General features: G+C 35.8%; 1 protein-coding gene across 8 annotated transcripts; it reads right to left on the bottom strand.

The window, feature by feature from the left end:
• Positions 1–403: 403 nt before the first annotated feature.
• LOC119990037 (putative callose synthase 8) lies at positions 404–21,401 on the bottom strand. 8 transcript variants are annotated; one of them, XM_038835845.1, is made up of 41 exons: positions 20,982–21,358; positions 20,102–20,202; positions 19,559–19,680; positions 19,246–19,333; positions 19,018–19,128; positions 18,739–18,858; positions 17,487–17,579; positions 17,308–17,399; positions 16,948–17,074; positions 14,857–14,994; positions 14,709–14,785; positions 14,432–14,594; positions 13,607–13,732; positions 13,409–13,526; positions 12,554–12,879; positions 12,304–12,356; positions 12,160–12,220; positions 11,780–11,861; positions 11,643–11,692; positions 11,294–11,380; positions 11,062–11,199; positions 10,838–10,932; positions 10,669–10,753; positions 10,423–10,583; positions 10,132–10,255; positions 9,939–10,033; positions 9,716–9,863; positions 9,260–9,411; positions 8,384–8,490; positions 8,180–8,302; positions 7,987–8,055; positions 7,647–7,812; positions 7,441–7,552; positions 6,679–6,798; positions 6,487–6,602; positions 4,771–4,854; positions 4,483–4,595; positions 4,120–4,349; positions 2,694–3,542; positions 1,118–1,303; positions 404–802 (listed from the first exon to the last, which is right to left on the bottom strand). In XM_038835845.1, the coding sequence occupies exons 1-41, from the start codon at positions 21,199–21,201 to the stop codon at positions 575–577; spliced, it is 5,856 nt and encodes a 1,951-aa protein (XP_038691773.1). In that variant the 5' UTR covers positions 21,202–21,358; the 3' UTR covers positions 404–574. The 8 variants fall into 8 exon arrangements, 6 of the variants coding, with proteins under 6 accessions (XP_038691773.1, XP_038691775.1, XP_038691776.1 ...); XM_038835847.1 differs by having other exon boundaries at positions 575–802; positions 14,890–14,994; positions 20,982–21,401; XR_005465934.1 differs by lacking the exons at positions 404–802; positions 1,118–1,303 and adding an exon at positions 3,636–3,739 and having other exon boundaries at positions 3,401–3,542; positions 20,982–21,364.
• Between the last annotated feature and the right edge of the window lie 1,260 nt (positions 21,402–22,661).

The raw sequence follows: 22,661 nt of genomic DNA, 5'->3' as shown, positions 1-22,661 counted from the left end.
GATGAACATTATTTACACCCTATTTTTTATTAAGTACACCCCACTCTAGTGTGTTTTTAAAAAATTAATAGGGTGTACTTAATAAAAAATGGAATGTAAATAATGTTCATCAACTTAAAATCTCTATAAAATATCACACACGTAAATATCATCTTAGCTATTTTTATGTAAGTACTTGGCATGAGATACTATAAATAGCAATACTAATCCCACCTGTCTCAACCGACACGGCTTACACACATAGTGTGGGCTCTGCCATCCGAAATTCCTATGTGGAGACAAGGAAAGTGTACGTGTTGATTTAATTTGATAGAAATTTTGCTAATAAATCTGTTTTTTAAAATTATGATCTTTATTTATATTATAATTTATAACATAACACTAGTTTTATGAAAGGGTAAAGGCAAAAATCATCCCTGTGATAAAAGTATTTTTGTCCAACCCAACTCTTTTCTGAGTTTCTATTTTAGTGCGATAAAAAAATAGATGGGTAACAACTAACAAGAACTCTCTTTACAAACCCGATTGACCTCACTGTATAGACTATTATTAACACATTGGGATTTCAAAAAAGCTACTCTTTTTTCTTCCCAGCAAGAATTGGTTGAATTTGTAGTCTCCTGTTGAAAGCCTCATTGAATAGAAACCGAGTCTGGAAGGCTGATATAATAGGGAGCCATGCCAAGACAGCAATGGGTGTGAAAAGAACAACACCCATTCCATAATCATATGCTTTAGCAAGTACCAGTGTAAAGTCCCACAATCCAGTATCTTCGATCTTCGGCCTCGCAACTTGTGCAATCTGAAAGAAGCAAAGTTAATATCATATGAAGATTGTCTGAGAATTAAGAGCACAAGAAAATTAGTATACAAGATTGCTGGACATCAAGAGCTTGATTGGTTAATAACATGCGGGAGGTTTTCCGGCACCTCCAATTTTCGAACTCCCAGAGTGTGGGGGTCGTAGTGGCTGAGCATGCATGTCTGGAATGATAAAATACCCAAATGCTCACCTCCCCAACCCTTACCTCTCCTAGTCCTCCTCCCCACCACCCCAACCCTCATGCCAATCTGAGGGTAAGAATAAAAGAAAAGAAATTACATGGATTAAGCTTACCAATATCAAGCCCCATCCTGTAGGCAAAAAAGCTAGACAGCAGACAATCAAGTCCTTCAAAGAAAGGTGACAAATGCGGGAGAGAATGACTATGACAGCAAGACAACTCAAGAACAGGATTGCTTTAAAGAGCCTGAACACAAGGTGATATTTTGCAATGAACAACAGTCTTCCCATGTTCACAGCCTGCATATATCTCATGTCAAGATCATCAGTTGCACAAGAAAATGCTGAATGTTGTACCAAAACTTACAAGCAAACATGTCCACTAGAAACAATATGCAGCATATGTGACTGATGAATATATAAAACTGAGATGAATAACATTCAATTGTGATTTTGCAGGGAAATAGTCAAACAAAGATGAGGATATTCTCATATATAAACATTTGGCAAATCACCACATTTTGTAAGTTGGAACTTGTTCTTCTACCAACAATCTGATAAATCTGTAGCCTAATCCTTTTTAATTTCTATACTGAATAGAAAGAAAGAACAATTGAAAAGCATTGACAAATTGCTAGTAAAATAATTGGGTCTTCATCTATTTTAAATTCTGAACCAGACAAGTATAGAAAGAGAGGCTAAACAGTAGGCAACTGGGTAGAAATTCATTTACTAGTCTATATTAAGTCTGAAGTTGACCATTCAATACAGTAAAACAGAGAGGATAAAAGGATCATTTCCATGCTTCTACTGTTGTTCATATAATATTGTTAGAATATGTATAATTGATGTGAAATGTCACAACCCAACAAGTTAACTTATTGGGTTGAATAGCAAAGTAACTAATCTTAACATGATACCGACGAAGTAGGAGATCTTGGGTTCAAACATTAGGTTCCACGATTTAAACCTCCATTTGTTGTTACCCCAATTATGGGCCGTTGTGTGTTAACAAGGTATCAGAGCGAAAGGTCTTGGGTTCAAACATTAACTTTCGCAATTTAAATCCCCATCTGTTGTTGCCCCAAGTATAGGCCTTTGTGTGTGTTTGTTGTTGCCTCAAGTGAGGGCCCCTTTTGTGAGAGTAGCCCTATTGTTAGGCCTCGTTTGTTGTGCACAAGTTGGCTGTCAGTTTGTCCAGCCCACAGGCCCCACACGTGAGGGGATTGTTAGAATATGTATAAATGATGTGAAATGTCCCAACCCGACAAGTTAACTTATCGGGTTGAATGGCAAAGTAACTAATCTTAACAAATATAAAAGACAGCTCATTTGCCATCAATGAAAGTTCTTCTAAGAGAAGCCTGAGCACTAAAGAACACTTCATATTTTCATTAAAACAAAACAGGGAGTACTGAGAGGAGAATTTCCATCTATCCTATATGCCTAGTGTATCTTTTGAATCGAAAAGCAAAGCTGAAAACTAAATATTAGTTCCTGACGAGCTTCTGTCTTGTACTTTTTCTTCTGCACTGCCTGACTACAACAAAAATGATTGTCTAAAGTGCCAACCAACTTAACATCTAAATCTCAATTCGCCTACAAGCAACTTCATTATGCATATAACCAGATTAATGCTTTCTTGAGGCCTAAATGGGAAAAAGAAATCAAGAAAAAATGAGGAATTTACCTTGACCAGTAGGAAAATTGCAAGAATCACAATCCAGGAGAGCACATAAACCAGAAAATTTTTGCTCTGCTGAGAGATATCAAGGTGATAAACCAGACCATACTGGTACATGAAAAAGCGGAGAGACAGAAGTATCTCAAACAATCTAGCACCCAGCCCTGAACGTCGAAGATGGTCTTGCTCATCAATCCACCAGGATTGCCAGCTTTTATCTTGTTGAATTCCGATGCCTCCCTGCTGCTTGATCCACTTATTCCAGTCTTTCCAGTCATCTACTATTTTGTCCCAACTGAATCCAGAAGGATTAAATAAAAAGGGTGCAAACAACCAAGTGATGGACATGAACCAAATGGAATAAGTGATCAATACATATGCTACACTACCCTGGTAGGATCGCCTAAACAAATAGTAAACAATCAACAACAACATTAGCTCAAATCCTTTAACAAAGTGGCTTCGAGAATATAATCTGTAATTCTCAGTAAAGCTCGCATGAAAAACCACAACTTTACGCCCAGTGGGTCTGTATTGAGCCCCCCCATGCATGATTGTTCGACCATAATAGTGAATTTTTGTTCCAAGAGAGAAGGTGAAGAAAACAGCAGCTAGCTGCAATTGCATGAGAACAAAATCTTTGACTGCTGTGAGAAATCCTTTCTCAAGTCCAATCTCCATAACCATTGGTAAGCCTGTGAGAAGCCCCAGTTGGATAAATGACTGCGATGCAAGAGCTGTTTCCAGTGATGGTATATTCTGCAGTTTTGCCTCGATAACGAGTGCTTTCTCCAATCCACTGAGAACAAGGTATAGCTGTCCGTAAAGGAACACATAAATTCCAATTACTGAAATCTGCAAAATTTTGAAGAATAATTTTAAATTAGCGATGGATTTTCAATAAAAGATGCAATTTACGTTTACAGGTCTTAGATTAATGTAACACACCAAATGCAAGTACACCTCTTCAACTGCAAGAAATAAGCACTCAACTATCCACACTCGTTTTATAATTTCTTTTAGCAAGTGCACCCTGACTCAGGAATAAACATCTGCACAAACTGCTTATAAATGAGCTGACTTGATATTCATCCTACTAAAACCAAGAAACCAGTACTTAAAAAGTATCATTCTAATGATGCTTCGCAGGACATCTAGTTATAGCGCTCAAGAGAATTGTAGGTAAACTTCCATGGGAACATGACGTTAATTTCATAAAATTCTATCATTCTACTTCCACAAAAGCACAAAAAGCACTGTCAAAGTATTATTTCAGTGCATATATTGATTCTTATGGTCCTATCCACAACCTATATCTCTATATTGAAACCCAAAAGGAGAGACCTCATCATGAACTCTGAATTGATAATAATATATAAACTTACACTAATATCAAGACCAGAATGATATTTTCAGAGTTCAAGCACGTTACCAGGCTGCTAAAGTAAAAACCAACGGTTGTGAAATAACAAGATAACATCCGGAAGAAATCAAAACGACGTCCCAGGCGGTATATATCACGGCTCAGAGTTTGTTCACTGTTCCCATTAGCTATTTTAGCTTCAAACTTTGAAATTTGATTAAGGCCTACGTCTCGACCTTTGCCAACTTGCAGGTACTCATGGTAGGTGATACATCCTCTTCGTAAGGTAGAATTAAATCCTACAATAGATTACATGTAAATGCTAGTGAACGAATTGTGATTCGGGATGGAAATTGTATCTATAGCTATTTGGGTACTCGCAAACCTACCCGCTATGGGTCATGCTACGGCATTTAAGTCATTAATTCTTACCAGCAAAAACATCCTCGCTTAGGTTTATTGTTTTTGATGCTTTGCTTATGCCCCCTCTTGTAATGTGAAATAGCCTGTCAAATACATCTGGATGTCCATAGTGGAATCGTACTCTGTATACAAGGGAAAAAAAAAACAAAAACAAAAAAAAAAAACCTTGACAGAATGAAAATTTTATAGATCATGATGAGAGGACAGATAGGAAGACAGCTAGATGGTTGACATGGTAAAAGACATCATAATTCCTTATATCTTTAGTTTATACTTGCAGCAACAGTTATCAATTACCTGAGAGGATTAGCAAGAAGCCTTTGACCAATGGTGACAAAGCTCGTCTCTTGATATGACATGAACCATGCTAGAGAAGAGACACTGGAGTTTGGAAGACAAGTTAAGACTCAAAGCTTTCAGATGTTGAACAAAAAAAAAATGGGAATGATTAAATTTTCATAATTTAGTGGCATTCCAATCTCCAGTAAACTTAAAAGAATACAGAAACCCAAAAAATAGCAGAACAGTTTGCAAGTTATTCTGAATAAGGATTAGGTTTTCTTTACCAACCCCAGCTTAAAAAGCACAAAAATAAAATGAGATTTGCACCAATAACTGCTATAGCCATTCTATTGCATGGCTACTAATTGTAGCTTGAAGTTTTGGTCATGCAAATGTTAGCATGAATAAGTTTTTGCAGTGCCCCAATTCTTAACCATATCCATCTTTTACTGAGTTGTGCAAGATGCAAGGATGGGGTAAAGAAAAATATGAAAAGCTATAATAACAAAAGGAAAGGTGACGAATAAGAGTTACAAGCTTACAGCCCTCTTCGTGGGATTGCACAATCCAGTTGAATTTAAAACATAACTTTGATGTTTCTACCTACTATATGCATCACGCTGATGTATGATGCAGAATTTTTTTGCTTTAACATGCTGAGAATATGAACGGATTAGAAATGAGAATTTTGCGTGGAAAATAAATAGAGATGACTCCTTTCAAGGTAAAGGCACCTCTAATCAAAGATAAGATGATAGAAATCATCAAAGATTACTTTGATCAGGTGCAGCATATAGATGCTAGCATTTCATTGAGAAAATTCAAGTAGGATGCCAAAAATAAGTCGGAGGCTGAAAAAAGACATGGTGATAGAAATAAAGAAAGATGTGAACTCTAAAGCCTAGCGAAGAGCATGGCTTAATTTTGGATTAAATGGCAGTTGAACTCAAATAAGTTTCATTATGAGTTTATGAAGTCAACCCCAAAATGTTTAACTAGGCTTTGATGATGATTAAACCCAAATCTTGGCTGGTACCCTTTCCAACCTTGTGTGATATTGGATGTGTTGGTCAACAAGGACCTCATAAATGCAACCTTAAAGGTGCTTTGCAACAATAAGTCCACATGCCCCATATATAATATAGAACTGCCACCCCATACCCGATGTCAGACTTGTGGCTAACACAGATGGTCCCATCTAAACAAAGGTTTGGCACAAGAATGAGACCAGGAACGAAGATGGGAATAAGAAGTCATGTTCCTGACCCCACCTCGGTCTATATATATACCTACATGCTGTGTGTATGCTAAAATTATCCTATGTTTGACTTTTGTGATTTCGAAAACTATTTGAAACACCTTTCTTTTTTTTATATTGGTAATTTTAGAGATTGGGAACAACAATGATGGGACTTGAACCTCTTACCTCATGGTCAGATTCATGGGAGTTCACCACATGAACTACGGTGCATAAATAAGTAAACCGTAACTGCATCATCATTATGAAAGAAATAAGTACGGTTTTGTTGATATGCGAATTGGCTGCTCAAGGAATCTTGTCCCCTAATAGGGCAGGTTAAGGATGGTAAACAGATTCTATATGCAAGGTGGAAATGGAGGACACAATTCTGGCTTCCGTCCACCCACCAAGTTTCATCATTTATGTCCCTAAGTAGCAAAGCATATGCCATGGTGCTTATCCACGGCGAGGACATTATCAGACATACTAACCTTCCGGTGAATATGTGTTCCCTTAAACCAAGTATTGTTGGCGGCCGCCGCCCATGGTGACGTAGAAGTTCTTGTAGCAGATTTCTCATTTTAAAAGCTTCCTCTAAATAATTATCCTGTAAAACTATCGAATGTAAGAATAAAAATCATAGAAGTATGTTTTGAGTTATAACTACTGGAGAAAAATCATACTTGGTTCATATCAATAGTTTGGAGAGCTTCCCCACGTGTGAAAATAATAGCATGATTTTGATTTTCAGGCTTCCCTTCTCCAATATTTGGTGGACCAGGAAGCTTTATACGATATATTTCCTGAAAAAGAAAAATAATATCCTCAACCCTTGTGGTTTATATTGTCACAAACTATTAAATTAATTACCATTATATGAGTTGTTAATCTTTTTTTTTCTCTAATCACAAGCTGACTTTGGAAATTATATGATTCTACAGATGCTTAAAATGCTTACCAATATCTAAATACAGCCATCTTTATGCTTACTTATTTTCACACTCATGAAAATAAATTGCATAGTTCTTTCAAGTTTCAGCATATCGACTTTTCCAGGAATATATGGCTTTAGATTACAATAAAAGTCTCACATGTTAAGAATTTGTCCAGACTCCAGGTTGTCCATAATTAGCTTGAAGGGTCCGAAAACTCGTGGTATTAACTTCCCCAAAGCGTAATGACAAACAAAGGAAAACTTAGTAGTAGTAGTTGATGAGTTTTAAGAAGTCTCATTACGATAAACTTGCATTACAATTTTTCATGGAGCCCTATCCTAACTTATATGGTTGTGGATGAGTCTAGAAAATATATAGAGTATAAGATCTACTGGCACATTCATGCACATGAGCCCACAAGATTTAAAATATACCTAAAGTTTCAACCAAATGCCAGTACATGTGTCCCCTAATTCCAGATGTGTTAAAAAGAGCAAGAATATTGCAAACCTGATCATAACCATTATCAGCTTTAACCAATACAGAAGAATAAACCTTGTGACGCTTGTCATACACAATCTCTTCCTTTTCCTCAACGTAAGCCACACGCAGAGAAGGATAACTTCAAGAAAGAAGCTACATTTAGAAAAGTTCCGAAATTTATTTGCCAATGTAAATGGCTCCCAAAATATTTTCCAATTCCTCTAACGGGTTACCTTTTCATCAAATCAAGTATGTCTTGTGCATGGGGATCTCCAGATGCCTTTTGGGACCCAAACATTTGGCAGGAAATAACATAAGTGAATTTCAAATCAGCTAGTGCATCCAGTTGAGATAATGTACGATTATTGCTTTCAGCAGCATCATAACCTTCAAGAATATCTGGAAGAACAAAATCAGTGACATGGCTTAGAATTTTTTAGTAAAACAACTCTCAAGATATTCTTGAGTACTAACATAGAACCATCACAACAAACTGCAGTGCCGACGTATTGCATTAAATATAGCTTTATAAACAGATGTCTTGTATCACACGATGCAGCCAAAATTACAGACCTTCATTTTCAGCTATGTCAAGAAACGCCTGAACTTTTAACGCTTCTCTGTAGTACATCATTCCTCTAACTGCCAAAAGAAAAGGAAAGGAAAGGAAAGGATGAAAAACTAGCGATAAATTCAAGTGAATCACATTATCTGCTATTCCTGAAATAAATCTATTATTAGAATACTATTTAAAATTCCAATTCACCTGTTCTGTTTAGTGTTTGCCCGCGGAAAGATGCCCAATTTCTGAGTTCTTCTTCCTTGCTGTTTCCTTTCAACTCAACAAGACTTCCACAGCCCATGCGTTCCAAAAAATTTTCCCACTCGTCTAGAATGACGAAATAGTGATGGGACATGAGTTGTCAAAGCATTTGAGTTTTTATTATTGAAGTTCTTTTCTTTTTTATACCTGGATATATCCTCTGCATATAAAATAAGATGGAAACCCCTTCTGTGCTTGACTGAAGCTCTTTCATCGAATAATTAATGTCTTCCATGAAGTGTGGAGTCATAACACTGCACAAAGATAATACAAAGGATTAGGACAAATTATGCGCTTGAAATCATTTTGCAAATAGAGGACGTAAAAAGGATATTGCTCCCAACAAGAATTAGCATCGGAACTTATTCTACGCATCCTGTTTACGTTCATTCTCATACCTTGAAGATATTAACTTGGTAGCAAACAAGATTCATGCTGGGCCCCTAGGTCCATGCATGTCAATCATCACTCCAAAGATCAGTACTGTGATGCTTCAACAATTAATTATGAATCACTTATATGATGAACAACCTAAGACAGTGAGCCAAATCAATTGCTCCTTGTGCACAAAAAAAGCTTCACCCTTGACACACAGTTTTTACAAGGTAACACTAAGGCATAGCCAAATAATGGTTGAAAATTGACGAACTTGGCTGTTAAAGATGAAGCCAAACATGTCTGAGTAGTCAATTTTATATATCAAACTGGTAATAGTTTATCAGAATCTTCATTGAGATTGAATGACTGAATTAGATGTGATCAACCATGTAAGACCTCTGAATAAGACAATTTACTCTGGATATGATAAAGATGGATTAGAACACCACTTCTCCTGCAAGCCAACCTCACTTCTAAATTTTAAATAGCAAGAAAAGGCACTTAAAAAATCCCAAGAAAATCTTATTAGTTATTGCCTATATACATCGAGAAACCCAAGACTTCCAAGTTTCAACACTTCGTCAAAATTGTAGAAAAAAATGCATTTTTCCATGAAACATGCTCGCGAAGACAAGAAAGTCTGACCTGAATGACAGCATATTGCGTATTTTAGGAGCGCTAGGCATATCCATGAAAAGCGAGGTAGCAAAGAACGAAACTCGCCTCCGAGCTTCTATATTTGCAGGAATGTCCATTGCCTTATCTTTAACAGTTAGAAGCAAAAGAAGACGCTTAATCTGCCATCAAAAGTCCACATTGCCTCATCTTTAATAGTTAAAGCAAAACAAGACACTTAATCTGTCATCAAAAGTCCACATTGCCTCGTCTTTACTAGTCAGAAGCAAAAAAAGACACTTAATCTTCCATCCAAAGTTCACAAGAGTACTTTTTCCTATAGATATGCCATATATACAATATGTGCATGGTTATAGATAGCCGACATGGTTTTCCTCATATTCCTTAGATTTAGTGTGTATGAAGGAAGTAAGAAGGGGCCAATTGGAATAAGAGCAACATAATGAAAGAAGAAGGAAGCATCACCTGTTCATTTAGAGAGCCACAATTGGGCAGTGGAAAATGTATAGAATTCTTTTCACTAGCAGACTCAAACAACTGTGGGTCAATTTTCCTTGTAAAATATGTCGAATCACATTCCATCGTTTGGAAAGACTGGAGCAAATCCAGTATTCTGTGTGCATTGCAAATAAAGTTCAGTAAAGTGAAACATTCAAAAAGATTTTAAAAGAGTCCACGGACTCCAAACCTCGATCCGTTTATCATGATATCACTGGTTAGGAGCTCAAAGATGTCTTGGAGGACTTTGACAACATCAACATAATGGCTTTCATTTGCCTCAACCTCAAAATATACAACACAACAAATCAGTACAGCTCAACTACCGACAAAACAATTCCAGAGCCAATTTAAGAATTTTAACTCTGCAGGGTAATACTTACCAGAAGTTCAACTAATTCAATGCATTTCGCTTGCAAGGCAGGGAGCTCACTCATTTTGAAGTCCTCAAGAAGACTTGACCTTCCAATGCTTTCTTCAATTTCATTGAATATGCTTGATACAACCCTAAATAACAATGTCTATATTAAGACTCATCATTCTCCATTACATTAGCCTACCAAGAAAATTTAAACAAAAAAAAGCTACTGCCCCATACCAATTTACCGCACCCACAAAATCTCCATTTTAAAAATGGGCATTGACGATAGAATATATCAAAAGAAGTTCTCTACCTTTTCTCCAGATCACCCACAACAAGAATATCAAGGATGTACTTGAGTGAATCATAGCATTCCTTTACGGCACAATACATGTACTTGTCTTTCTTAATCTTCTTGAGAAGAAGCTTGTCCTTTCCAACAAAATCTCTTGCAATGCTCAGTGCTGTTGAAAACTAGTAAGAAGAGGGAGCAACCTAAATAGATGGACAATATCAACAAAAGAATAAAAGTATAAAATTCTGGGGTTGGAAAACACACCTTATTTGCTAGGAGAAAAATTGGCCAACGAACCACACCATCAAATAACTCAGTTGACATGGGCATTGTCATTAAATCCATCTCCCTTTGGATACAAATACACTTTCAAAGTTACTTTCATGATGATAGCAAACAAAGAACAATGGAAAAATAGGAGAAGAAAGTGAACCTATTGCTTATTAAGTCCTCTGACCGAAAAGTAGTAATGATTTGGTTCCATAATAGAACAAAATTTGCAATGCCTCTTTTTTTATTTTCAGATACCTGAAGATGTATCATTTCAACTACAAATCAGCTATAAAAATATTCAATGTGACCTTAACACGGAGAGGTTTCATGTGCTCAAAATGTATGACTACATATATGTATGTATTTATTTAGAGGAACTCATACCTCTCTAATTCTCCTGCCAAATAAGCTTGTTCTTTGTCTCTTCCGCTCAAGTTTCGATGATGGTGGTGGTATCAAGCAAGCATTACATGCCGCAGGCAATGTGTGAAATCTACTTCTCAGCATACCTAATGTACGAATCTACAGAAGAAGTTGAAGATGAAAAGAAATCTGATGGGCACTAATGCCGTATGCTCACCAAATATTTTCTGGGAAATAAAAATATGAAGCTTACCTCACCCAGATGATGCAAAACTCCATAAACACCCCCAAAGATTGTGCAGAAAACTGAATACCAAATCTGTGTGTCCATAAAATACACCTGGGATAAGAGCAAAAAGTAAATGAATGTCAGAAATCAAACAATTGTATTGGAGAGAGAATTTTAATCCAGTTTATGTACACAACACCATTTATTGCTTCAACGAATCATGTTTCTTATTCCAACTTTAATTAACATTTTCCCAGGTGAGATTGGATGGATGATCTACCAACAAATATTTGAAAGTGAATAAAATTTGACAGCTAACAATCCAAGTATCAGAAGACGGAAGCGAATTTCAGATATCTCAAATAAAACTCACAACTACAATAGGAGCCCACACAGCCACGATTGCACCAGCATTACTCTTGACTGCAGCACATATCACAAACTTGTTACCCCCTTTTAAGTTTCAATTTAATTCAGGTAGAAAAAATTCAAAAGAAAGGGGAAAAAAACCTTTTGGGAAAAGCTCATGCCAATCATAATTCTCAACACCGATTCTCATGATGAGTTTTGTTGGTTCTATAAGTGGTTTAATCTGCATTTACGACAGGCATTAATATTCAGTGAGTATAATAGTTGGTTCACACATGCATTTTGTGTAATCACGGAAAAGAACAATACCATTTTTTGATAAGGAAGAATAATATGAAATAATTCATAGATTTACTAAACCAAACTTATGATAAAATAATGTTAGAGTACAAGCTACAAAAACTTATGAAGAGTTTAAGTGGTAAAAACGAAAAGTACACGAACAAAAATGAACAAGACTCGGAATGTTTTTTGTTACACAACTGTTAAGTGAAACAGAAACAGATTTCATGCCTGCTCACCTCAAAATTGTAGCTGAATAAAAATTTGCTGCACAACACCAGAACCCAAAACAATGTATACCTACGTGCAGGAAAATATATATCAGTAAGGAAAAAATTGACAAAAGAAGCAGAAATTTATTCTTCCAGGAAAAAAAGGCATACTTCAAAATAGATACTTGGGTTTCTTGCATCCCCCGTCCAACAAACAATCTTGGCTGAGAATGAGATAGAGGGAGTGAGAGAGAATTAATATTTAAACCCTAAACTGGAGTCCAAGGAGTGACAACTGACTACTAGTGAAAGGTGAGCGAGCTACTACAATTAACAATTCAGGAAAAATTAATATAACAATGTCAAAAGTATTGAAGAAAATCACCATATATCAATGTATTATAAATGCACGACAGATTACCTGTGCCCAGAAAGAAAAAAATGTGCATATCCGGCAATTTGAGACCTCGATGAATTTCCAAACAATAGGAACAAAGAATAGTACCACCTCAACTGCATTATTAGACAAATAAATTGCAACCGCAACCATATAGGAAGATATACACCATTCTTGAAGCCAGCTCACATATTGAGTCGAAAAACAATACTTCCTTCTTGATTTGGCATAACACGAGGGGAGAACAACCACCCATATTACTGCAAAAACCAGCCTCAACACATATTTCCTTCTTTGGGATAATTCCATGGTGCATCTAGCTTTCCATGCGAATGCAATGTCAAGAATTGCTGCCACGCCAAATACTCAGTTTAAATTTGTATTATTCATACATGTATAAATATATTTGTGCAGTCGGAGTACAAAAAAGCATAGTAAGAAAAAAGTTCCGAACAAGTCAGTTCATGAAAATAATTGGCACAATCTTGAAGAACAAAGGGACTAATTACAAGGCTAAACAAGCTGAATCCATCTATTTTAGATTTCGCTCATTTATTAAACCAGCTAAAACTTTTGTTCAAACTTATCCAATTAGCTTACCAAAGTCATGCATCATCTGCCCAACAAGCATATTGGTTCATCTATACCCTCCTTGACTCCATAGATAATTTGTTTCATAAACCTTTTACTCTCCATATGTCAAAGTAGCTGATTATATGGTGATCTCGGTGTGAGATTAAAATGTCGTATTTTAAATTCACAAAAGGATACTAAAAGTTCATAGTAAATTCGAAATATAGTCTTGTATGATCCCTTCTCTAACTGAAAGTTCTTGTATTTAAAATTTAAAACGCATTGGCAATTCAAAATAGAATATACCTCGTATGAGTTTAAGAATTGCAGATGTAATGAAGATGCTCAAAATGTCCTCAAAAATTTCTGAGTCAAACACTTGAAGTGGAGATTGTAAATCATGGGAAGCAATTACTATCATTGCCTGAAAAAGCAAACAAAAGTATTTAACCAACACAATGAAGCGATATTCAGTGAATGTACCCTACAGGGTTTCTGATGAACCTGAAGGGACAGCACAAAAAAGCTCCACATGCGATCAAAGCTCCTATAAATTTGCCACAACGAACGTATCTCTACAAAATTTGTCTTCCCTAACCATTTGGGTTGACGATTTCCTTCCATTCCTGCCTGTGAGAAAACAAACACAATTCAAGGATATGGCCGTATGGATTTAGAGAGTTTTTCAATATGAAGTAGATGATGAGTCTTGGTCTTGAGAATTGAATCAAAATTACCAAATTATACTTCTATTGCAACAAAAAGCAAAGGGGTAGGCAGCATAGGCCAATGCAAGGGAACAGAAAATTGTTGCTCATGCCAAACAAATTCAACAAAATAAAGTCATCTAACAGAAGGCAACTGCAGTGAAAATGACACATGAGAAACAAAGTCGTAGAAGAAAATCTTGAATATACAAGTCATTAGTTTAAGGAGTATTCTCAATAAAGTTATTTCTCAATCGAAAAGATAAAAGAATATTTTTTGTCACAAACATGGAGGTGCACAACAATTCGCTTGGATGAAAGATATGCTTCAGTAAAAGAGGAGTCAACATAGGCAGCTACCATCTTATCATGAACAAACCATTATTCATCATAAATAAAAAGAGGCCAGCTATACACAATTGTTGATGTAGCTGGTTGATACTCATCAAATATAAGACCATAGATGTCTATAACTTCAAGATTCTTCATGAAGCTAGAAATAAAAGGTGGCAGCATAGACCAATAAAGTTCCGAGTGACAAGCGTTTTGACTCCATGTCATGGAAATTCATGATTTCAAGATAAATGAAAAAAATGGATAAAGAAGCAATTCATTAAAATACCTCCTCCTCGTCTTTATCTTCATTTCTTTTTCCCTTGCCTCTTTCTGCCTTCGTATTAAGTGATACAAGAATTTTCTCAGTCTTGCATCTATTAGAAGAATTAACACAAAAAAAATTATGGTCCTCTCGCATGGGCCAACCAATCTGGAAACAATCAGGAGACCTGCACGACAATGGCTTGTATTAAAAAACATGTCCCAAAGACCTAACTTCTTGAAATTGAAATTTTGCAGACATGGAATAACAATAGATAAATTATGCAGAGGCCAAGTCGAACCAAAAATATTCATTCAAATCATCGTAGTTTCTCCATGTAGAATGATCAGCAGTCCGGCCTTTGCTTTTTGCAGCTTCCTGCAATTTTTAAACAGAAAAATTGGTTCTGCAATATAAGGATTTATTAAGGTATAAAAAGGAGAAAATACCTCAAATATAACCCTGTATATCGGAGTCACGACCTTGTTAAGGAATGACTCTGACCCCCCTCCATATGCTGGCATGACCTTCTCCCAATCAGTCAAGCTGACAGCACCGGTTAACATACCATGCAATTCATACGCCATCTGAACACAAACAATAGAAAAGTATTGTCAACTTTTATTTAAAAAAAAAAAATTTGATGATGATAATAGTCTAATACATTAATATCCCTTTTCAGATTGTTCAATGGGGATGAGGATTTGAATTCCTGCTCATGTAAATGTTACATTCTACTAATTCAAGAGAATATACTTTATTGATTAAGCTGATACGAAGATGAATCTTTTATTGTTGAGAAACCCAATAACCATTCATTTAATTTTAATTGGGTGGAGACAAGTTTTGAACCCAGGAAGTAGAACTTGCCTAAGGCTTTAGCTGACAGATGGGGAATAATTTTTTAATTTTCCTACTGCTTTGACATGAATATTCGCAGCTTATGAGCATTCCAATAGAGAAAAAAACTTATAGTACATAAAGAAGTTCAGGCTATTAGATTCCAGTTATGGCACTGGATAATACAGTCGTCGGACTCAAGGCAGTTCAAGAGTACCCCTAGAATTTGATCATAGGTCAGAAGAATGCATGAGCATGGCTTATCAATTATGGAGATGGAATGCATAAAGATTCTATAAAATTTGAGAACCTACAATATTTTGGTCATCCTAATTATTTCTACAAGTCATAAAGAGAAGTGTCCAGAAAAAATTTTTGATGCCAGCATCTAATAGCTCAAATATTAACATGCGTAGTGAAAGAGGAAATGCTTTTGATGCCAGGAGAACTTGGCCATAAACATTCTCCACTCTTCCAGTGATGAATACTAGATGAACCAACCCATTATCGTTAATCCATCAATTACCAATTGGTTATAGGCAAATTCTCCCTGTATCTTGGCTAAGCAGAAATTACCCTAAGTTCCTGAAAACTGCTTACAAGTTACAAATGGGTTAGATACAGAAACAAATGTATAGAGAAAGATGTTTTAGGATTTTCTGAACAAACAACCAGGGGTTCTCTGTTCCTGCAGTGATGGAGAGACAGAAGTCTTGAGAATTCGAGAGAAGGTTATGGTGAGACAAGTAGTCTATCGCTACGGTAGGGGTGTAGTACTTGGCTCGAGTGGGCAGGGCCACAAGTTTTGCACTGTCAAGCTTGGTGGTACTGGGTGAGCTATCGAGTGGTGAAGGGGCTCAATGCTCTAAATCTCACATCGCCTAAGGGAAGAAGTAAAGTGCAGAATATAATACGCCAAAATTCCAAATTGGTAACAAGAGCTTTTCTTGGGCAAAAACTAGTATGGGTTGGTGTTGGCCCTAGAAAGACAAAGTCGTGCAAGCCAGTAAGAGCTAACCCAAAACGGACAAAGTGTTACAAGTGTGGAAGGGCGGGCTGTTACAAGTTGCCAAGTCAAAGGGTTTTTGTTCTCCATATTTTAAGCAGAATCTTTGACTTTTGACACCAGTACAAAGTTAATTGCTTTATGACTTCTCCTCAGTCTCATATATATATTAGTCAATAACAAACAAGTGAAACAACAGATATTGATCTAAATAATGAACTCGTGTTTGGAAATTTGTGTTGTACAAAAAGAATTGGTTTCAAATCAGTAGCATATCGGCTCCTTTGCCTTAACAGCCCTTCACTAGAACAAGGACTCGGCAGTACACTATAAATTTGTCTTAAATGATTTCACGTCTATCTCAACCTCACCCTCCAATTCCAATCAAATGGAGCGAAAGATCATATATACATGTGTGTAGAAAAGTCTGTGATGATTTCTCAACCATTAGACAGTCACAAACATCACTTTCCAATAGTTACACAAATAGGCTTTTCTACTCTTCTAATTTGTTCGCTAGCATAGTTTGGGCTGTAAAAGTTGAACAATAAGATAATGATCACACTTACCACATTAAAATAATTGGTTATGACAAGAAGTAAAAAATAAGTTGCACTCAGCAGACATGCAATCCAAAAACCAAGTTGAATTCATTGACAACAAAGTAACTATTGTTAAGGTATTTGTCACTTACATGGTGAAAAATATAACAAAGACATTCTGGAATAAAGCGCAAGTTGGCAGCCTCACCCCATATGAGTAGATAAAGCCCTATATACAAAATTTTATACTGTTGCGCTTCCTGTTTCACAAAAGGCAATCTGCAAAGTTGTAAAAAAAATTTGTTGTAAATACAGATGTTAAAATGAACAATGTAAAAAAAAATTAACAGCAAGGAGATGTGCAAAACAATTAGATAGATTAAGAGAGAGAGAGAAAAAGTTGTTAGGCATTATATGCAGAGACGGTCAGATTTACTTATAACCCAATCACTTGTCAAAACATCTATATTTATTCATGCAATTCAATGAGCAAATTTGATTATTTCTCTTACCTAATGTTGCTTTTTCTTCTTAAAAATTTGCACCAATTAGTATAATTTTTAAAAAACTTGTTCATCAGTTCATCTACAGCTCCATCCCCTAACTGACATCAAAAGAACAACACATTATTACTAGTCCAAGGATAAAATATAAGTTCAAGTAAACATTAAGAATCAAGTAGCTAAAGCACCTTCAAGATAGATGTCTCCTTATGATACTTCCGAACGTGGATGTTTGCAAGTAGCAGAATTAGATGCTCCCTTTGGTTGGCAACATTTCCTTCCTAACAAGAACAGTATATATTTTAAATACTTTATCTTAAGTTAAGAAAACAGAGTATCCAGTGCCAGTGGTAACTTCCAAAGCATAGCAAATCGAATATTATGTTAAACAAACCTCAATTTCAACTGATATTTTCAGTAAAGCACGGAATTTCAGCAAAAAGCAAGTAAGCCTTATTCAAGAAAAGTGAAGACCCCAAAAAAAATACAAAAAGAAATATAAATCAGGGCCTAAATAATCAAATATCATTAAGCAAGCTAAAACATCTTTCGATAGAAAAGTGTGCCAAGAATCATTTCATGAAAGGTAAAAAAAAAAAGGTCCCTCTCATACCAGATGATCAACATGAACCTAAAAAGAACTGTATGTTGGTCCTTGTGTGTCTGCTCTTTAACATAATTCCCTTTCCAAAACTGTATAATGGAACTAAAACATAATATACAGGACCATGACTCGTTAAAAGGTTGACATTTGCAAATGTTAATGCTTTTCCAAATCTTCCAGCACATACAAATCCAGTCAACAATAACTATCTTCCATTCTATTAAGTCAAATGTTAGAAGCCTTCACTGGCTGGAGTTTGCTTGGCTTGTTCCGGGGTCACCAAATGTAGTTGGTCCACAAAAGTTACCAAAAGCTCTAACTCCTGATCATGAGCTCCCTCCATATGATCACTCACCAAGGCATTCTTGATTTTTCTTATATGAAAGATTTCAGAGAAAGAATCACTCAAGGATGCATACTTACATGCCACACAAAATATTTTCCATAAGACCACTTGTCATTTTCTTCTACAACAAAACTCCCATGCTTTATGAATTGATTTCACCTTTAGTCGACTTTCCAGACCCATGCCCTTGAGGTCTTCTAACAATAGGAGTCGCTCAGCTGCCTGGTTATATTCTATTTTTCAAGATTACAACATGTCTGCATTGACTGAATCTCTATAACAAATCACACAATCATTTTCAAAATTATGCAGCCCTAGAAGTATCCAACTTCATTACTCCAAAAACCCCATAATGAAGTAGAAAACACCATGTGTCATGCCAAAAAATGAAAAGCTACCCCCCACCCCCCAATAAAAAATAAAAAATCACCCAATATTTTATTACAGTGGTAGAAAAATTACTACATTAAGTACCTTTAATAAAATTTACCTGAAACCCAAAGCAACACTGAAGAAATTCAAATAAATCCACAAATGGAGCACTTCTCTGAAAGTCCTGCCCTGATGGTAAACCACGAAGATTTTGAACCGCTGCAACTGAAGCTTTAATCTGCATAATCAAGTACTATATCAACCAACCAATTAAAAAGCATGCTGCATTTTGAGATCACTCGCCACTTAATTTAATTCTACAGAAACTGACAAAACAGAATCAGAGTTAACTTTGAGGGAAAAAGAAATTGCTTAGAATATCCACTATGTATCAGACCTCAGGAAGATGCATAATTGCTTGCTGAATACCTCCATTATCAAGAGGAAGGATGTTATATGGCACATATAACTCAGATTTCGCACAGATACTGCCCGTTTCAGCAGGGGCCTGTCAACAAGATGAACATAATAATGAGTGATTAATAAGATTAAAAATGAATCTAACACTCTGCATCTAAGTACGGTTATCACAAAAGAGGGGCATAAGTAATATGTCAAATAGAACCTGAGGACCAGTAGCGTTTATAACTGTCTTTAGTACGTCATACAGTACAGACGCAATTCTGCGCGCATTTATCAATTTTTCTTCGTCACTGATGCAAGTTAAAACCAAAAATTAATTCAAGATTGAAAAACAAATATTGCTATCTAATAATGTTCATCTGAAAGAAAGCGCAGTTGGCCAACAACCCCTCAACCGAGGTGGTTAAGGCATACATTCGAATTGGGTGGTGCCCAAGTTCAAACCCCCAGTCCCACAGTCCCGCTTACCCACCCCAAAAAAAACGCAGTTGAATGACATAAGATAAGGCAATTACCTATTTTCTAAATCAAATGCTCCGCCATTTCTTATAATATAGTCCTTGTACGCATGATAAACGCGTCTGAGTTCCCGAATATCACTCTTTTCCTTTCGTTTCCGAAAGGTAGGTTCGTCATCCTATGTCATTGTAACAGAAAAAGGAGCAACTTTTAAGATGAATAAAAGCACCAGATATCTTAAACCAAAGGAAATGCATGCCTTCGTGGCAAAAAATTCTAGAAGACATACAAAGATGTATTTGGTGTGCATATTAAAAAAAGAATTGCAGAAATACATGATATTAGTTATTATTGGAAAACATGGCATAACAAACAACTATGATGTTTTCTATGCTCTTAATATTTCAAAGACAATTTAAAGAAAATACCATTATTATGTAATAGATGTTATTCTTACTTTTCTTCACAAACATAAAGCAAATTTAAGTTTAGGGCCCGTAGGTCATTCCATATTAAATGGACGCTAGGTTCGAGAAAAATTTAAGCTTACCACTAGGCCACAAGTTTGTGTTTGTATGTTTGAGAAAAAGGTGACTTACATGTTCAAGTCTCTGGAGAAGCGAAGTTTTGAATTGCCGAACACCCCGGCCACTTGAATTGTGGTCCCTGTTGTGGGCTATTTCAAACGCATGAAAGCGGCCTGCCACATTAACCACATAATCAATATAGAATTCACTCTGCATAATCTTGTATCAAACTTTAATTCCACCCAAAGCAATTGGCAATTCAAAATTTGTGTTTTCGAGTCTCGACACCAAGGTAATTCTTCTTTTGCATGGAATGGGAAAGAGAAATAAATTCAAGTTCTTAAAATTGTAATAGTAAGTTAGGCCCAAAAAAATCTATTCCTACTTTCTCGTAAACAGATGGTCCTGTATATTTTTTAAAAAAGACAAAACAATCAGTCAGTTTTGCCATAGTAGTTCTACAACTATTTTTGAATAATTAAAAGTCAGCTTATAATATCTTTATAAACAATATACACAAAAGAAACCATAAATTCTAAATTTATGTTCATGTTATTTGCCTCGATTTTTAAGCAACTAGTTGAAGGAATGAAGGGTTATTTTAGCATGAAGTAAACTATTTTCTGAACAATTGTCTAATTCCTGTAAAACAACAAGGGGAAAAAAAATTGGAACACTGGTGCAAATTCTATATTCAAAAATCATAAGTGAATAAAAACATGGATGAATTTGATATCAGCAATTATAGCAATCATAAGCTACTAACGATTTTAACTTCAGGTCTTCCAAATATCACAACAAACAGAGTGATAACACTTCGAAGAAATATTGATTTAAAACAAACCCATCTGACAAAGAAATCGCAAGCAATCTAAACAATATTTGTTTATAGGCAAAAAAAAAAAAAGAATCAAGGAGACAAAATTAAAATGATTTGACGATAAACACTTACAAAGGTAAGCAATACGAGGCTCGTCGGCCTCAACGAGATTGGCAACCCGAAGGAACCTCTGAATTTCAGAAGCCAAGGTCGGAGGCAACCTCTCACTGTCAAATGGTTCAGCGCCATGATCGCGATAATCATGACCAAAAGTGAGAGGCCTTGTTGACGTTGTTGCCTCAGAGGTGGGACTGGGATCGATAATAGGGTCAGCAAGAACAATTTCTGACATTTTTGTGGGATTGTAGAAGAAGAATAACAAGTAGAGAAGCGTATTTGATGCATTGTTTCTTAACGAGTGTGGCAATGGTGGTAGTGGTGGTGGTGGTGGAGTCGTGGGAGAGGTTGCTTTTTTGCTTTTGCTTTTGCTTCTCCAACTCTGAGAGTCTGGGGAGGGAGAAAGGCAAAAGTTGCAGGGTTTCTTTTGAAAAAGAAAAGTAGGGTCTTTGAACTAAATTAAACACGGTAAAAGTAGTGCTAATAATACTTAAAAAAGAATATTAAAAAAGAGTCAAAACCAACTTTACCCAACTGTTATTTTTATATAATCACACCATACAATAAATATACAACTAATTACTCGCAACTCTGAGAATGATTCCGGTTCCAGGGAATACGCAAGTTCAACATTTAACATTCACGTGGCAAAACTTTGTCCGATTCGGATGACAAAATTTATCCAAACTGAACTAATTGGACATAAATATGTTCAAAATTTAGATTCAAATATAAATTTTTTATCCAATTTTAAATCGAGTCCGATTCTAAACACATAAATTTTATTCAATTTAATTGTTCATATGCTATCTCAAATTAGATTATTATCTGATTTATTTTACTCTATTTTTTTTTTTGATAAGCATATATACATACACTCAAACAATATGTAAACAACACTTCACACATACCACCCGTGAGTATTTCATCACAGGCAAAAAGGCATGTGGAAGTAGAAGCTTATATATTGAACGAGACACACACACACCCGATGTGGGATTTGTTACAGCAAATCCACATACTCTCAAATCTTTTTTTGATAAGCATATATACATACACTCAAACAATATGTAAACATACTCTCAAATCTTTTTTTGATAAGCATATATACATACACTCAAACAATATGTAAACAACACTTCACACATACCACCCGTGAGTATTTCATCACAGGCAAAAAGGCATGTGGAAGTAGAAGCTTATATATTGAACGAGACACACACACACCCGATGTGGGATTTGTTACAGCAAATCCACATACTCTCAAATCTTTTTTTGATAAACATATATACATACACTCAAACAATATGTAAACAACACTTCACACATACCACCCGTGAGTATTTCATCACAGGCAAAAAGGCATGTGGAAGTAGAAGCTTATATATTGAACGAGACACACACACACCCGATGTGGGATTTGTTACAGCAAATCCACATACTCTCAAATCTTTTTTTGATAAGCATATATACATACACTCAAACAATTTTATGGTTGCTCTTTCTATTTCTATCTCATGTTTTTCTGTCAATTCCACTATCTTATTTTTTATTCATCCAACAATACAGAGGGGACATGAGTGTTAAGTAAATGCAAAAGAAACTAAGCAAAGGTAAAGCCAAACCTTTGATTAGGAAGTCAAAAGCTTCAAAAAAGCAATGGGAGGGACCCTTTTTTGACAGCTTATACCTAAA

This window comes from Tripterygium wilfordii, chromosome 21 (assembly GCF_013401445.1).
Source record: "Tripterygium wilfordii isolate XIE 37 chromosome 21, ASM1340144v1, whole genome shotgun sequence".
Classification (NCBI taxonomy): Eukaryota; Viridiplantae; Streptophyta; class Magnoliopsida; order Celastrales; family Celastraceae; genus Tripterygium; species Tripterygium wilfordii.
Note: the sequence above shows the minus strand (reverse complement) of the source record. Positions and strands in the feature narration are given on the sequence as shown.

Excerpts from the sequence above, each read along its gene's own strand:
- LOC119990037 (XM_038835845.1), bottom strand. The coding sequence starts at position 21,201 with ATGTCAGAAATTGTTCTTGCTGACCCTATTATCGATCCCAGTCCCACC. Across the intron at positions 10,584-10,668 it reads TTTTTCTCCTAGCAAATAAG|TTTTCAACAGCACTGAGCAT; the intron begins GTGTGTTTTCCA and ends TCTTCTTACTAG. Across the intron at positions 8,303-8,383 it reads TATGCAGAGGATATATCCAG|ACGAGTGGGAAAATTTTTTG; the intron begins GTATAAAAAAGA and ends TCGTCATTCTAG.